Source organism: Varroa destructor, unplaced genomic scaffold (assembly GCF_002443255.2).
Source record: "Varroa destructor unplaced genomic scaffold, Vdes_3.0 BEIS01000002.1, whole genome shotgun sequence".
Taxonomy (NCBI): Eukaryota; Metazoa; Arthropoda; class Arachnida; order Mesostigmata; family Varroidae; genus Varroa; species Varroa destructor.
In genome coordinates, this window is record NW_019211455.1 from 4410616 (window position 1) to 4427700 (window position 17085).

Consider the following 17085-nt stretch of genomic DNA (forward strand, 5'->3'; position numbering starts at 1 on the left):
GACAAAGCACGCTACAATTTTCTCATAGTTTTGATTTTGTAAATCTGCTTTTGATGTTCGGTTACATCCATGGTCTAATTATCTTGTTACAGTAACTCGATTACACTATCGTGGTTATGGCACTGATGTTGAGGAAGATACTCGAAGCAAAGACGCACAAAAGGGGTTAAATGGTATTTGATAAACGAACAGGGATACCTACGTGGAGCTTCAATAAAAATTTTAAAAAATTGTTTCTTCTTAGAGGAGCACTTTTAAAAGTGCTCCTCCTAAAAGAATTATCGGTACATTTAGATATCGCCACTAAACTCCGACTGCTTCCACAGGTTGGAATCTACAGAGGATCAATAGCGCACATGCGTTTATTAAGCTGTCAGCTTAATAATTGTGCAAAAACCTCACTGCCATTATGGACCAAACTTTGAGTTCTTTGACAGTTCCAGGAATGAGCTCCTAAAACAAAGACGATATTTCAATCGAACTTCCTTTAAACGTATTTCAAATCGAATGGTCCGTGGTGAAAATGCGCGACAGAACTTCATCATTTGAACCTTCAAAAGCCATCAGCTCTGTAACGTCGAGATCACAGCAATTAATTACCTACGTAAGTTGCTTGTGATGAGAGCAAGCAGAGCTTATCCGTTACATTACGTATTTCGGGAATTTTTATTTACGAAAACACTTGTAAGCCTTTTCGCGTCTACTGTGTGCTATCATTATGTCATTATGCCAAGCGAAGTACGAGGTGTTAGCAGCGCGGGTTGAGTTTTGCTCTCACACTCTCGGTGATTACTTAGCAGTCTACTACAGAGGAACCACTTCTTGGGTCATGATGAAAGATATAAAGAGCGTATGACGATGAAAACACATGAATGTTGAAGGAAAAGGACTCCTCGGTATTTTACAAGCCAATCGAATTCTACTGTTGCTCATGTTTGCACTTACCAGGGCGCTGCGTTACTGCTAGTCGACCTGTGAGGACCAGACTGGAACACAAGGCAATCTCAACACCTTAATAAGACAACCTTCGACAAAACTGACGTCCGGATCCTACAATCTGACTTTCTTTGATGAGTTTCGTTCTCATTTTGAGACTGCAGCTCCCTGAAAGCGGAAAGCTATCCGAGCATTACGGTATGGTCTTTAAGCCTTGAAAAAAGGGAGCATCGGTGCTTGTCCATACCTGTGGTACGTCAGGATTTTATCGTGTCTCCTATCTCGGACCACGAAGACCGTTAGCTGATCTTCGAGCAAGCTGATTATAATCCGTTACTTATTTTGTAATATGCCATATATATTACGAGTTAGATACTTACCAGGGTAGTAAATAAAATTATGGTAACGGTGTAACTAGATTCGAGGAATAAATCAGAGGACAATCGAATACTTGAGGGCGCTGTCCAAGTATTGTTGAGGCACATTTAATATCAATAATTAAGACAAACCACTTTCCAAACGCATATAATGTCCAGAAACTTATTTTTCTGACTTTTGAAATTTGCTCAAGCCTAAAAAACGTGTGTGCGTAAACTCGATTTTTAAAATATACGCTGACCTGAAAGTTTGCCGTTTTAGTTTTACATCAAGTTAGCGATGGTTTTTGACTACGATCAAGTAATAACAAGCTTAATTAATATTTATTTATTTGCTTTTTAACGGTCGATAGCGAAACGCAAGTTATTGATAGCAGATGTGCATACACGTGCTATTCACTAGACGCACATGGCTTCACCATAAGGTGATCCCAAAAATCCAATCCTGCAATATCAGACAAATTTGATCAGCAAGCAAATCTTCTAGTACACTTACGTCAAAAATAGTACTTGTGTTAAAGGTATTATTATTTATGTACAGTGTATATAACTAATAGTTATATATAATTATTGGTAAATGACAATTATTGTTAAGGCTCACATTGGAATTGCACATTTAATATATATCGGAGAAAAACCTTTTTGTTCTAGATAAAAATAGACAATAGCTACTGAAAAGTACTCCAATAACTTGGATTATTTTTTCTAGCTGTAGACCTAGATGTTACTTAACTCTAAGCCTACGTTTGTTCCAACCAGTATAATTAGGCGAATACGTTGTGAAAAACGCGCAAATGGTCTTCTCAGTAATTGCCAACCTGAAAACCGTGCTACCAATAGTTGGAATAAATAAAGGAATATCGGATTCATTATTTCAGTCAATTCATTGAATATGTATTTCGATCAGTAACCGTGAAGCTGTAACGATTCATTACCTATTTTGCTAAATAAAAATAAATTTCTTCAGTTAATTTTTCCGCACAGTATGTATCAGGTTAAAACCTGATTGACGACAACGAACCCTTGGCGGCCGATTCAGTCATGGCGTCGAATACACACACCTCTTGCCTATCAAAGAGGGTGTTTGATTACGAAATATAATAAGATGGTGATCTCCATTTTATGAGGCCTGTAGTCCCTCCCAGTCGACCAGATTAGCGTATATAGAGATTTTGTACAGTCCCAACGAAAACGGGCCGTACAGCAGAAGCTAATTAGGATCATTACAAGCGTTGCCTTAGAGCTTATAGGCGCTTGTCATAATTTAATTGTGAGTCATATTGTAAAGTTAACTCTTTGTTTTATTCTTCTAAGCTGCAAATATGATTAAAATGTTTCTTTTAATGTAGAAATCCAACTTTACTAAAAATGTTATCATGTCTATATATAATGCAATATGTAGGGTATCTACAATTTCTATTTATGTCAAGCACATAATGAAGTTCTCTACCTAGCTATTTTGAAAAAGTGGAACATTCTCTTCTTGACAATATCCTTGCCCCGCACAGCTTGAACATTGTGTGCTGTTACTTTTTTCAACAAGCTATACCGCCTTTCAACTCAAATGAGCAGCCAGTGACATACTGACACAAATGTTGCTTTTGCCGTACGAAATAGGTCACTAATTGATGGATATTATTTACAATGTATGATTTTTGTGTGACGCTCCTTTTTTTGTTACCTCCACAACATTGATTAAAGCCTGCTCAACTATCCTTAAGCAAGAGGCGTGCGTCTAATAGCTAAGCATAATTTAGACTAGTACGTTTCAAGTTATTAATTAGCTAACTAAATTTTCGGAGCATTATTTTACACTACGCAAAATCGAGTATACCCCTAATTTTATATGCATTTTGTGTAAGGGGTTTCTACGATTTTAAATCGCCCCTCATCAGCGTTGGTTGTAGCAACACTTTAATGTCGCGAAATTTAGTGGCCTTACACATGGCTTCACGCACGAACCTATAACCTATGCATATATGTGTACGTTCATATGTGAGTTGACTAGCTTTCCAAAAGTGGTTGTTTTTAACTGGTCTTTTGTTGGCTACTGATAGAACTTCATCCTGGGAACAGTTGTTCTGTTTATATCCTAACTATATATAGATGTTAGTTCGTCTCAGAAGAAGTGTCTAGTTTAGGATAATTTGAGCACTTCTAGACTAAACTGAGAAGCCATCTGTTTACTGATCATCAAAACTCCTTGAAAGAGTTTATGCTGGAAAGTCGCTTACGTTTGTAGGCTTATGGACCTACCTGGACTTCTGACAAAATAAATCGGATCAAAAAAAATCATAAAAACTAATCTTTAAAATAAAATCGGACCCTTTGCGTTTGCCCGCAATTGGCGGGTAGAGTTGTGTTTTGCGAAAACAGTGAGTATCGATATCGAAATATGCAAATGGAACAATTACAATGAAAAATCGCGTAGTAGGGCGTTGAAGACACAAGTTCTAGTAAGAAAAAAAAAGTGAATTACTTCTTGATAGGATGATGGAATGGAGGTGACCTAATGACAGGTTGCAAGGCCTTGGACTCGACGAGGCCTTAACGACAGAGTGATGTCATATGGAAAACATGAAGTCTGTCTTGTGCCTCATTAGATATTTTTAGGTCGGGACTGGTCATTTCATCAGGTATCAGAATGCATGTGCCGTGGTAACGGATCAAATGCATTAGGAGGATGGGAGGGAGTTGTTGCGATGGAAGAATAATATCACTGCAATGAAAGAATAATATCACTGCAATGAGATGACGGTGGATAACAAAATTCGTGCAGCGGACTGTGACGCGTCTGTCGATTCGTTTGGCTAAAACCGGAGCAAAGCAATAGTAGAATAATTGTACGATCGTTGAGATAGGATACCCTATTGACTAAGTTAGAACAGCAGAATTATTGTACTTGGGTAGCTGCAACAGACTCTCGGAACTAGTACACTTTACTCAGATGTAACATAAACAAGTTTAGTAAAATGAGAACAGGCTGATGAAACGATAATACAACAGGTTGTTGGAGCACTCCAGGAGTAGAATAACACGATCGCGTCACGCGTTATGTACCACGTGAAACAGGGTAAAGGAAACTAGTGTTGTATATACAAATATGGTTTACGTTGGGCGTAGTATGACATTAGCAAATTAGATTGGTTGAATCAGCAGACACGACTGCGTGGCAAAGCTTGTAGACGAATCTACTAACCTTTGGATGATGATTGTAACCGATGGCCTTCTATACTTTGCGTGTGGATCTGTCCACAAAGCAGGCCGCATAAGGCCTCCTGGCCAGGCTTCGCCACCGAGTCTATTACTAGGAGCTAATTCATAATAGTTTTCTCCGCGTATATCATGGACGGCGGACCTCATGAAACTGAATTCCGAGCGAAGCGACGAATAGTGGCGTCAAACGCATAAGTTTTTGCTACATTTGGTTATAGGTTACTTAATTGTGAGTTTAAAGTACCACAGATATCGTCCGATCTTCGGCGTGAAATAAGAACTACGATAAAGTTCACTGCTTTACGCTGTTTAGTAATCGAGAAACTAGGCTTAATACAGCTTTAGAGTAAGATACTTCCATTAAATACAGAACAGTAGTAATTTACCTGAATTGCCTACATTTGGCTTTTTACCCTCTATAACGAATTTTATTTTATCACATAGTCTCACCGTTAGTATGCAATATTTAAATAATTTGTCACATGATTTTTTCGAGTTTTTATTTTTAGATTTTGGCATAGTTAAGTAAGGGTTTTTTTTTTTCGGCATTTGACTCGGCTCTTATATAGCGAATGGAATATTTGGATCCATATGAGCGGCTCACCCTCAGAAACGATATGGGTGTCTGCGATTCAGACCTAGCTAAAAGGTAACGACCTTTCTGTTCTTCCTAATCAAGGGATTTATACTATTGTTTGCCTTATTGTATGCCTTTAATAGAATTAAGAAAACCAATTCGGTACTAAGAGATAATGGCCAATCGATGTATATACCAGACTTTGTTTCGTAACGCTAGTCGAACACAAGACGAAGCTAATTGCGTTGCGTTTTTTTCAGCGATTTGCTGTAACCCTCGCTTGCCAATGTAATTTTTGCCCTAACTGGCCGAGATACATCGAAGTATTGTAAATGTGTTTGAACCATGATATGTAGAACGAGCGTCTTCTGGACAGTAACACCCTCGACTCGCCGATGCCATATGGGTGACTGAGGATAGCAGTGCTTCGTAAGCAGCTCTCACGTTCAGGCATATACGCCGACGCGCTAATTTGAGCAGATAGGCTAGTGACTATTTTCAAACTCCCGTACTAGAGCTTCAGTTAGCCATTATCGTCCATATTGGCCGCTGATTCAGAACTAGTTCTAGATTAGTACAAAGATCAACACGAGTAAAGAGGACGGTTTGTTTCTGCGTTTGTTTTTTGACAATTCTTTTTAGAGCTATTGCTTATGTGTCAACAATAATATGGAAATTTGGGTGTTTTGCACAACGCTGCTATGCCATCGTCAAAAAACGGAAGAAACCGTACGACCATAGAAATGTGCCCTACTAGATAATAGATAGCGGTAGACATCGTTACGTATTTAGGTGGCCGTCGTGAAGGTTACGCGAGTACCTAATCCTTAAAGGCTATCGATGTTGCTCGATAAAATCTAGCGAACAGCTTGCTTACATGTTGAAATTGCATACAGCATTCAAAGAAAATCATAACTCGGAATTCTCGGCTTAGAACGTGACGGAGAAGTCAAGCACTTTTGTTCAATCTGTATCAGTAACTTATTATTGTTATAGTAGGTAGTAACGTGCCAAGCTCTCGACGTGTTAAACAGAATTCAAGTTCGCACTGAAGTGAACAGACTACACTGTTAGTAATTGATGAGGCGTATTAGCATGCGGAGTTGCTCGGTATAATTCGACTTTAATTTGAAAAACAGTTTCGATCCGACAGAAAAAAACGCGAACGATTGAAAGATGAATTTTATTTATATTTAAACTTTTAAATTGAGGCTTACTTGCCTAACGGCATTAGCAGGTGATTGTTCTGCTTTCTGAGGATCACCTTGTGAAGGTGTTACAGTTGCTCTACGGAAACGTAAACGTCACCGAAGTCTAATAGCCAGATCTAGTTGTGTCCATCACGAACAACTCTATCCCTTTTCGTATAACTATCTATCTATCTATCACAATAAACAGTCTAGCTTTACTGGCCTCAATGGACTTAGTCGCAATTTGTTATGTAAACGAAACAATTTTAGTCGGTTTTTGAGTTAATTCAGTTTTGAGCGACGATAACATTCGTGATTTTCGTTTTCGTTTGTCTTCTGCTCGATTTAAAATGTGTGTGTATACATAATTTTAAAAAGGTCAGCAATAATAATGAGCATAAGAAGTGCATGTGTGTCATTACCGCTAGTGCGATTATCATCACGGTAAATTTTTTTACAACTCTATCATTGTTTCTTTTTAATAGGGGTCACAGAACATATGAAGAAGCATGTATTCTGTCCAGAGGCAGTTTCACATGCGCTCGTGGAACAATTCTCTCTTTATTATTGTTAAGTTTATATATAGGGCACTTTGTTTTTCTTTCTAGCCTTCAATAAGGGAGGGAGTGAGAAGGCTAGCTGTCTCGTACTAAACGATCTTTTCGTCGATTCCTTACACGCATCGATGATAATGGAACAGATAATTTGTCGAAGATGATTTGTCTTTATTTTGTTTAGTTAGGAAGTTAGCTACCTTCGATCGCGCATATCAAGTTATATTTCAGTGTCATCAGCAGAACGCTTACTGGAGCTTGTCCATAAAAGCTGCAACTTTTTCAAAAACCACATCGACGGGGTCCGTAGACGATATCGTATGAACCATATCCCTGTACTTATCAACGACTGGCATGGATTCGTTGCGGAACGTCTTAAGGCGCTTACGGATCGTCTCCTCATTGTCATCAGCACGGCCCGAGCTCTTCCCGCGCTCGAGCAATCGTGCCGCCATCAGGTCATCACTGAGGTCGAAAAACAGAATCGCTTTAACGGGGCACACGAGCGACGTAAACTTCTCACCCTGATCTACGGTCCGGGGATATCCATCAATAAGGAAGCCCTTAGCGGAGGTCGACTTGTTTTTAATTGTATTCTTCAATAGTTGTAGAACAGTCTCTAAAGGAACAAGTTCACCCTTCCTCATAATTTCACTGAGTTGCTGGCCGAGAACCGATGCCTTTGCTACTTCATCACGAAGCAGATCGCCGGATGAGATATGCACATAGCCATATTTTTCGACGATTTTCGCGCACTGAGTACCTTTTCCGGAACCGGGACCGCCCAGAACCCAAATAACGGGTGCTTTGATATCTAGCGGTCCTCCGAGATCCGCCATCGACAATTCGTTGTCGTTCGTACAGATGAATTAGACACTGATTAGACTGGTACAGAGGCTATTGTCGTTTCACGGCGAGTTGCGTTCACTTGACTCTGCTGTGGACACAGCGAAACAATCAGGGATAATTCACAACAGAAAGCTTATCGTCTATTACCTATAGAAACGGGCAACGTGCGAGAGCTCGTTGGCAATCGACAAGGTCAGCAGGCAGGCAAACAGGCAGGCAGGGTTACCCAGTGAGGTGCTCTCCGAGGCGAGAGACCCTTGTTCGATTGAAGGAAAGGGTCGCAGAGGCCCAACGACCTGATGTAGAAGCTGCGAGGAACAAATAGTTTCACGAGATGGGTCAGCAGAATGGGTCTGAAGTGAGGCAATAAGAACGTTGCGACGCGCTCCTGCTGACTCTTTGGCAGGCTAGATCGAAGGGAAGGGAACCACAGCGTGGTCGTAGGTCATTCAAACTGACTCCACTGGGCATGATTCTGGGGATTTCGACGGATTGACTGAGGTTGAGGGATTGGCGTGTTTTTGCGCCACCGCTTCCTCAATCGTGTTTTCAGAGTGTCGTGCACAATTGTGGAGCCACCAACAAGCTTGCATGCAGGTAGCCATGGACGTTGTGGTGTAACATTACTATAGCCGTGATGTCATGAAGCGGTCTACAAGAAACATGGCTGTTAGTGTGGCGAAAACTCATACAGAAATTGCCTGTGTCCTTTTTTCGGGCGTACTTTCGAGCGCATTATGTGTTTGCTGAAAAAAAACAGGCAAGTGGGTCTTATACATGTGTTAAGTTGTGAAGCTATGTGTAACCGAAAACCTTAATACACAGTCCCTACATTGGATAAGTAACGGGCATGAAAGCAGCAATTGCGATAGGAAGCCCTAAAACAATCGTATGGGTACGCACATGTGCTAAATACAAATGCAGAATTTCGGATGTAAACACTTAATGCTTAACTGGCGGCTCTTGAATACAGTAGTTAGATTAAAACGGCGGGCCCGGTTAGGTCCGATATTTTTTCCCGGTGATAGCTCAGAGGGTAACGTCTTTGCCTTCTAATCTTAGGGATACGTCCCGGTCTAGGTTCGAACAGGCCGTACATACTTCGTTTTGTGCTGGAAGCCAGCCATGGAATGCTTAACAGCGATATTGGACGCTCAAATCTAACCATAGAGGTCCAATATCTAAAGATCGATTGATATATATGTTAATGTATTCATCGAAGTGAAAATTGTTTATACATATTGAAATCATCAATTATGAATCTAGGAACAGCGTTTCGATTATTTAATTAGTGTAGCTCACTCAACCTAGCTTTACAAGTACTATCTACGTAAGGAGCTCGCAAACGTACTCGGTATTTGTTTTCTGTGTCTCTTTGTACCTACTATCGAAAATTATAACTCATGATCTAAGTTATTTGAAAAGTATACCAAAGACCGTCATGTCCGATAAATCAATATGGAAAATTAAGGCTAGAAGCCCCTAGACAGTAAAACATTGATTCAGTTTAGATTCCGTCATCTCAAGTTGCTGCTGCTACGCAGGAGTCCTATAGTCGACAGACTTATATATATATATATATATATATAATATATATATATATGAGTACTATATAAATTGAGTCCAAAATACATTGCGAAAAAACATTGCATCACAACGGAACACGGCCCAGTCTACCTTGACCATGGGCAAAGTCATCTTCAGGGTCTTGATCCAGTCTTGAATGGTATTATCAGCTTTGCAGGAAAAAACCCACACGTGCCCTTGGAAACTTCTCCGTAAGGCTGGAAAGTATTAAGCTCTCATCTGGGCTTCAGAGCAGTTTTGCGTCAACGATCTACTCGTATCAGACCTTTCTGTACCGTCCAAACATCGGAAAAATACGCGTGCAATTGCCAGCATAGCCAAGAAAACTATAGCTATTGAAGATTTAGTTTAGAATTTAGCTGGTAGTAGTCTACACAAGCAGCGAAAGCAGTGAATCCCCCAGAAATTTCCCATTTCTCAGCAGAGATAGCGGAAAAAACAGGAGCTTTGTGGATAAGATTTTTCTTTGAAGCGCGACAGGCAACACGTGCTTTCATGCCGTCAAATAGATAATTTCGTGCGTCACGCTTTTTCTTCGATGATTTCTTATCAACACAAGATCACACTTAATTCTTTTACCGAACCGAATAACCATATATTTTTAGCGGAAGACAGAACCTTTAAAGCTACTTTTTCAAGCATTTCATGTTTTCTATTTTAGAGCGTCGATTCGACATTCAATCGGACGCTGCATTGTTTCACCTTATAGGCGATCCGGTAGACTCGAAAGGACCTTGTGAGCTTCGTCTGGCAGCGCCAGGTCAGTGAAGGTGCATGAAATTATAATGTCACAGTGCGACAAGGCTCAGCCAGTAGTCAGCGAGATTTGCCCACTTTGAGCTACGCGCAAGTCGCAACTGATTGTAAGAACAAGCGTAAATATTATATTACAGTGAAGTCTTGTTCGAGTGGGATGGCCTATTATGTTAAACAGTCGAAACGATGGTAACAGCGGATATTGTAGGGTTCTGGGCGACCTGCGTTCGCGACAACAATACCGCATCGTTGCATACGTTTTCAGGTTCAGATCTGGTTGCGCGGCAGTTCAAATCGCAGAAGAAGAAACAGAATCTTTACAATACAGTAAAGTAGACAAATGTTTATTAACGTTAATATATCATATTGTCATATATATGTTAATATGAAATAATAAATAAGTTTAACTATCTATATAAATATGCATTAGGAGTATTCGTCGATCATGCAAAAGAGCGAAATAGCGTCGCTGGTAAAGCAACGTCCACATTTCGTTGTGTATCACTAGAGAGAGATTAACAAGACAAAACACCGCCCTAGAGATTCGCTACACGATTTAGTTATTATTGTTTATTGCCTCTTTTTCCAATTTTCGTTTGCCGACGCTGGAGAATATATGTATGCTCCAGAAAGATGTTTTGACGAAATGCTTTGCATGTATTAAGACTGTCAATCCAGACAGTTTTGTTTATTCAATATTACCACCATCCTTAATTTAGGATCCTAGACAAATTTTGTCCGGTACTAAAAATAGTAGCAAATTTATGTCCGTTATAAGCAACAGCCTGTTAAAGTTTTTCCTTAATTTAAATGCTTTACCTTGAATGTATACTTAGAAAGCTTTTTTTACGAGTCCACTGTCATTATGTGTTCTACTTCAGGTTTTAAAAGTAGTCTATTAAGTAGCAAGATCAGCATTCTAAACACCTGGTTCATTTTATATTTTTTTTTTCTAATATTAAAAGGGTACGTAAGCAACTCTGGATATTTGTTTTGCATACGGTGAAGACACTTTCGTTGAGAGATGTAAATTCATTTTGTAGATGTCCTATTTTAAAAGTAAGTCTAAACAATCTTTGATGAATTCGGAATACCCGAAGAGCGAACAAAAACGTTACTTTTTTAATTTGCAAGCCACTCATGAGTAACACGTTATGCTATAGAGCCCTTCTTGTCCCTGCCATCCTTACACCAAATTGTCTAGGCAGCTTTTCGATTTCGTCGAACCAAAGCCGCCCCCTACAGTAAAAACTTTGTGCACAGAAAGACCTTTCTAGTTGTGTGTGACAGTTGATCGTTAGCAAACAAATAGCGGTAGAGAAGTGTCATAGTAGACAAAAACGGACACTAATTATTTGAAGTTTCTTCCCATATAGATCTTTATATATATATATATATACCAACTATATTGACCCGAAAAAAACTGGATCTTGAATTTTGAACACAGAAGATCATGCTAAGATACATGCGTCTGTCATTATACGTAATTTTTCATTTCATTTCATTCCATTTACCGAGATTTGGTTAAAAAAATCTAGACATAATAATTTAAAAATTGTAAAATAAGCGAGGAAACAACCCCTTGAATGTCACCTAGAACAATTAAAACGTATGACATCAAGAATATTTTTGCAACAGCTTGCAACAAAGAATGCCACTACCTCCTTGTAATAGCGTGTGGTACATCCTATAAGAAAGATATTGGCTTTTTTTTTTACCAAGCAAAATTAACAGATTGTGTTCGCGTTAAGGAAAAAACGATCGAACAACAATCCGCTCATTTCTTAAATAAACATAGCAAGCTTAATTTCGAAAGCATGAGGGATGAAACTATGGCGAAGATCAGCTAAGACGAATTGAACAGTTTGACCATTTTAAGAGCGCATGTTTATTAGTTTAAAGCAGCGACGTTCCATGCACAAGCACATTACTGAATTAGACTGTGTAGACATTTTACTTTTATGTACAAGAGGTCTTTTTAGTATGAAGTTTTTCACAAACATACGTTGGGTCAAAAAAAGTTCATAATTTTGTTAAATTGCACTGGCTTATTAATAAAATGTTGTGCAATCCACACTCTCCATACTCAATATGTCAGAACCAGTACTATTTTTACTAATCTTTACTTATACAGTCAGAGTCGTACGTTTCGAAGGCGTCGAGAAATTCAGATTTTACTCATTCTCTCTTGTTGCATAAAAATTGAGAACTTTTTTCTCGAGTGGTAGTAGTGAAATAGTTATCATTTAATAAGTTTAGAGCATTGTTTGAACTGCACTACATAATTTATCCTTTAGAAAGGACACGCCTCGAAGTAAATATGCCGCATTCATCGCTGATTGACCCTCAAAAAAAATGAATTTGAAATGAACGCAGCTTAAAGCAGTGCTGTTTGCTTGCATAGATGAGAACCTCATGTTAAGATTAACAAGCTAAAAAAATTATTAGAAACTGCGTAACCCTTACACCTTTACGTTTTACAAATGAGAAGTAGAGTAACTGTGTACTAATTCCTCAACGGCTGCTAACTTAAGTGGCAACGTATTCTATCTATTGCCACCCTCCCAACGGGGTAAATCACTAATTTGTCAGTAAACAGCGGTTACTTTTAAATTCGCGCGGGCAGCTCCAAAATAGCGGCCGCTTTGTTTGCACGTGCTTTTGTTTTGATACGTGCCCTCGAGCAGGTCTGTAGAGGGATGTACGAGCTTGGGCACCTGGGTTCAACGAATAACTATTAACTCAATATTACTTTTTTTAGTGTATTGCTGCGATGCAAATATATATTATTGCTTCAAAGGAATCGACGATTTGAAGTGACAGTTGTGTAGTTGCTGAGTTCGGTGAATTGTTACGGCTATATAATGGGCGGTCAGGCAAAGAGACGTCGCGCAAATCGTAAAAAAATCAACATAAATCCGAAACGGGCCCGCCAGAAGTTAAAGCGAAGGAATGCTCCTCGCGTCGCATGTGAACAACTCAAAGCTGTTTGGAATGAGGAGCATACATTTCGTAGAAATATCGAGGAAGCTGGATTACTTTATGACGCCAACAAGGTATGCATTTTTACGGCCTATGTGTACACGTGTGACCACCATGATATTATGAAGCGTATATCGTAACGCACTGATTTACAAGTGAAAAAAGGACAATTTGTTGTTATAGATTTCCAGCATGCATATGTTCTAGATATAGTGCACTGTAAACGTTCAGAGCATTCTATTATTATGTTGTCGAATATTAAGGTGTACTGTAGTGTATTTTCTACTTTGCTTTTTGTCACTGGCTTTGTTAGTAATTGCTCATTAAACTTGAACAAGGTCTCTCATTAACTTTCGATTTACAAACATTTATTAATCTATATCATTGTCTGTATTGTTGCAATTCGTTTATTTTTTCTACTGTCCGACAGCTGGAGCTTGACCCGACACAAAAAAAACTTGTAGCTCCAGCAAAATACGAAGTGGTGGAAAAAATCGAGATGGAAGCCAACGCGGCCCGACGTGACCGTAGCTTTATGCTGCGTGATGACATGATGTTTCTTGCGAAGATGATCTCTAAACATGGCATTGATGAATGGACTGCCATGGCTCGTGACCCCGACAACCTCTATCAGTTAACACCTAAACAAATCAAAGGCTTATATAAGAAATGTCAGAAAGTACCCACGCATTATAATGCCTTAATGATGGCCTGCGGGCTGCAACCTGTACCCGATGGTTATAGTCTGGATGCTGCTAAATAAGCTAGTAAGATGGTAATGTAGGTACAGATTAAAAACAAAATATATGTATATTTATTTGCCTCAGCAGTCTAGATTGTGTATTTATTGTTTCTATAGTTTTAGGTAAATGGCTCGTTTGAGTGTGCCATGTTAATAAAATACAGTTATCCGAATATGATCGATTTAATCATAATTGAACGGTTAAATATGCTATATTTGCTTATTCATTATACGGCGACTCCTCCATCAATATGCCCATGCACCAGATACTGTTTAGGCTACCACATATGGTGAAGTACAAACTCGAATGATTTTCATAATCCTATTGCGACACTTTTAGACCTCCTAATTTTATAGTATGATCTCCCTATGATCACTGCGGTTCAAGTGCGCTCAACGACAAAATCGCGCCAAGCGCTATTATTTGCAGGTTTCCATTTAGGGTGGACATTGAAAAACCCTGTTTCTAAGGTTCGATCCCGCCAAACGTTCATGTCAGTCAGTTCGAAAAATCCACATGGACAAGGTGTGTTCGATACATCGTACAATGACGCAACGGCATATATTCGACCACCGAGGGTCCACGTCGTCAGCATTGCTCCTTCAATGGGCTGCAACTCGCCTGCAGGAACAAACTTATCGTTTTCTAAACGCGACAGTACTGTAGGTGATGACTTACATTCCTGGAACACAGAAAATGATATGAATCACCTTATTGGTTTGGCTGAATATGGCATGTTATAGTATAACAGCAAAAAAGTATGAGCTGAGTTAAATAAACTCAGCTAATTCGTGCTTGTTTACTATTTAATGTATGGTGTGCTTTGTTAATCCAGTTTCTTTGCATACTTTTTTTAGGTGCGTGTATGTGATCTAAGAAAATCCATAAGAGTAAATTGATATGTGCATAAATTTATCTTTGGATGCAATACTAATAAAATAGCTTATATTTTCTGTTAAATATTCCGTAAGATGTCACCTTTTGAAGGCATATCAGCATTCTTTATTACCATGTGAGTCCATTCTATTCACCACGATTGGCTTCAACTGGGAACTTTATGAATATTATTATATGAATGTTATATGTGTTCTTTTTAGAAGGTTAACAATAAAATGTTGGATCGATTAGCCTTACGTTGAAGTTGAAGTTTCTCTCTTGTTTGTAGAGGGTCTCTCCAATGCAGAAAAATTCTGTATTAAACTTCTCACAGTATTCATCTAATGTCCATTTCTCTATCATCTTCACCTCTCCCATCAGGACACCATCGATCCTTGTAACCTTCATGAGATACAAGCCGGCTTCCGCTTTGTTTTCATGACTTTTATCGTCCACAGAAGCTCCAACTGAATCGGGTCCGCGCCTCGTGCCACAATGTCTTCGCTTTCCTGTCAAGTAAAAACAATCATCCTGGATGCGGACCATGTTGCCCACTGATTCCCACATAGGTAGTGTTTTGATTGGCTCAAACGTTGCTTGCTCTTTCCATTGCCAAAGCTCAGTCCCATAATGCTTTAATTCATCATCGTAAATGTTAAACACTAGACATACATAAGGATATTGTTGGAACGTATACGGGAACCCGTACCCAAGAGGATCATGCGGCAAGTAGGTGCTGCGGGTGAAACCTTTTACGGTGGAAAGTATGCCTATTGGGCCAGGTCTCACAGACACAATTCTATCACCTTCCGAATTAACAACCGCATTTGTATAGGTGAACCGCTTGGAGCTTTCTTTATGCAACTCTGATTCCGTCCACAATGTCCCATCAAATTTGTAGCCGTTATAATAAATGAACTTAGTGTAATCTTTGATTCGATTAGGAGTGCTGTTCTTTTCTAGCAAAAATACTAATCTGTATTTTACGGTCTGCCGCGCTAGTGACGATTCTGCCCATGCCTCAAGGGCAGCAACAATTTCAACCCTATTATCGTCCGCAACAAAGTCACTTTGTGAGCACAGTATCGTCATATATACTGAATTTAAGGCTCGAATGCAGTCAATTGAAAGAGCTGATTTCCAATTGTTGGAAATTGTGCGTCGTAACTCATCAACCAAAAACTTGACTTCCTTGAAGTTGCTAAAGGTGGTTGCTACATAGACAGCTGCCAACTCTGAGCGTTTGAACGACGTTTTGCCGTTATACAGTAGGTCTGTGACGACAGAGAGATGCTGCTTGGAAATCGGCAATGTAGATGTGCCGCTTGACGCGACTTTAAATAGGCTAATAACCCCCTCGTGCACAGGGATTGCTCCATCGATGCACTGTATTTGTACCTCTCCTATACAAGCACCGTACTCACTTTGAAGTTCTTTTATAGTTTCCTTGCGCGCATTGTTTACGACTTCATCATCGACAAAGAACTTCAGTTTTGGTTCCTTATACGCAGTTGTTCCAAAATATGCAAGTCTAACTAAATAATGTATAGCGTGCGCATCGAGCATAGCTTCTCTATTATCAGTACCAATGTTCAGCGTATGAAGCATCTTTTGAACTGCCCGTCTCGCCATTGTGCTACACTTTACTAGCTTGTCCTCGGCGCTTTTTATTGAGGTAGTTTCCTGCTTACACCAGCACTGATGCAAAAAGCATGTTGCATCTTCCACTGAAATCTCATAGTTTTCACCAACTTCGCGAACAATCGGATACGATGATTTCTCTTCCATGGCTAAACGAGCTATGTAAGTACTACTGTCAGAGTGCTATACTATTAAGAGTCTGCCACCCAAGAAGCCGCTGTTCGGACTTGCCCGGATCACACAACGCCTGTTGTCCGCCTTGAGCCAACTCACTGTTAATTTTCGCTCGTATTAGCTGTTAAAACATAATTATATTAGAATGCTACTTTGCATAATATTGAGAATTGTTAAAATGTAAGGCCATGTTTTTACTTTAGAGTACATGATTGTTATCAAGCCCATCTATTTAATAAACAAATATGTTGATTTCTGGTACTAACAGTGATAAACAAAAGCATTTATTCAATGCTGTTAATTATATATACGATACAAAGATCTACACAATGTGGACCCAGATCCAATTAATAGCTCTAGAAAATGATTTATTGTTTACATATTTTGTGATTTAAATAAAACTTCTTTTATAGATCAGCTGCTCTCCAAAGGCCACTTATGCCCTTACACCTGTTCCTTTAAGGCGAGGGTACTTTTAAAGTTTTGGCGGGTGTAAAGGTTCCCATGATTACATACAGGATAAATTATTTAAGAAGTATTAAAAACCGATAAAAAATCATTATGCCAAATTCTATATTATCGCAGAATACAGTTTATTGTAGTAATATCGACTCTTTGAAATGAACC

At 39.2% G+C, this 17085-nt stretch overlaps 3 protein-coding genes across 5 annotated transcripts; 1 reads left to right on the forward strand and 2 right to left on the reverse strand.

Moving 5' to 3' along the window:
• Positions 1 to 6275: 6275 nt before the first annotated feature.
• On the reverse strand, positions 6276 to 7918 carry Ak1 (Adenylate kinase 1). Its single transcript, XM_022795218.2, has one exon. It carries the CDS (start codon positions 7687 to 7689, stop codon positions 7099 to 7101), a length of 591 nt encoding a protein of 196 aa, XP_022650953.1. The 5' UTR covers positions 7690 to 7918; the 3' UTR covers positions 6276 to 7098.
• Positions 7919 to 8047: 129 nt separating this feature from the next.
• On the forward strand, positions 8048 to 13856 carry LOC111246032 (nucleolar protein 16-like). Its single transcript, XM_022795219.2, has 4 exons — positions 8048 to 8459; positions 9948 to 10046; positions 12804 to 13098; positions 13455 to 13856. The coding sequence occupies exons 3-4, from the start codon at positions 12907 to 12909 to the stop codon at positions 13785 to 13787; spliced, it is 525 nt and encodes a 174-aa protein (XP_022650954.1). The 5' UTR covers positions 8048 to 8459; positions 9948 to 10046; positions 12804 to 12906; the 3' UTR covers positions 13788 to 13856.
• Positions 13834 to 16919, reverse strand: LOC147757275 (uncharacterized). 3 transcript variants are annotated; one of them, XM_086981708.1, is made up of 3 exons: positions 16838 to 16919; positions 14902 to 16579; positions 13834 to 14449 (listed from the first exon to the last, which is right to left on the reverse strand). In XM_086981708.1, exons 2-3 carry the CDS (start codon positions 16429 to 16431, stop codon positions 14150 to 14152), a joined length of 1830 nt encoding a protein of 609 aa, XP_086837834.1. In that variant the 5' UTR covers positions 16432 to 16579; positions 16838 to 16919; the 3' UTR covers positions 13834 to 14149. The 3 variants fall into 3 exon arrangements, with proteins under 3 accessions (XP_086837834.1, XP_086837833.1, XP_086837835.1); XM_086981707.1 differs by having other exon boundaries at positions 16725 to 16860; XM_086981709.1 differs by lacking the exon at positions 16838 to 16919 and having other exon boundaries at positions 14902 to 15152; positions 16068 to 16707.
• Positions 16920 to 17085: the final 166 nt, after the last annotated feature.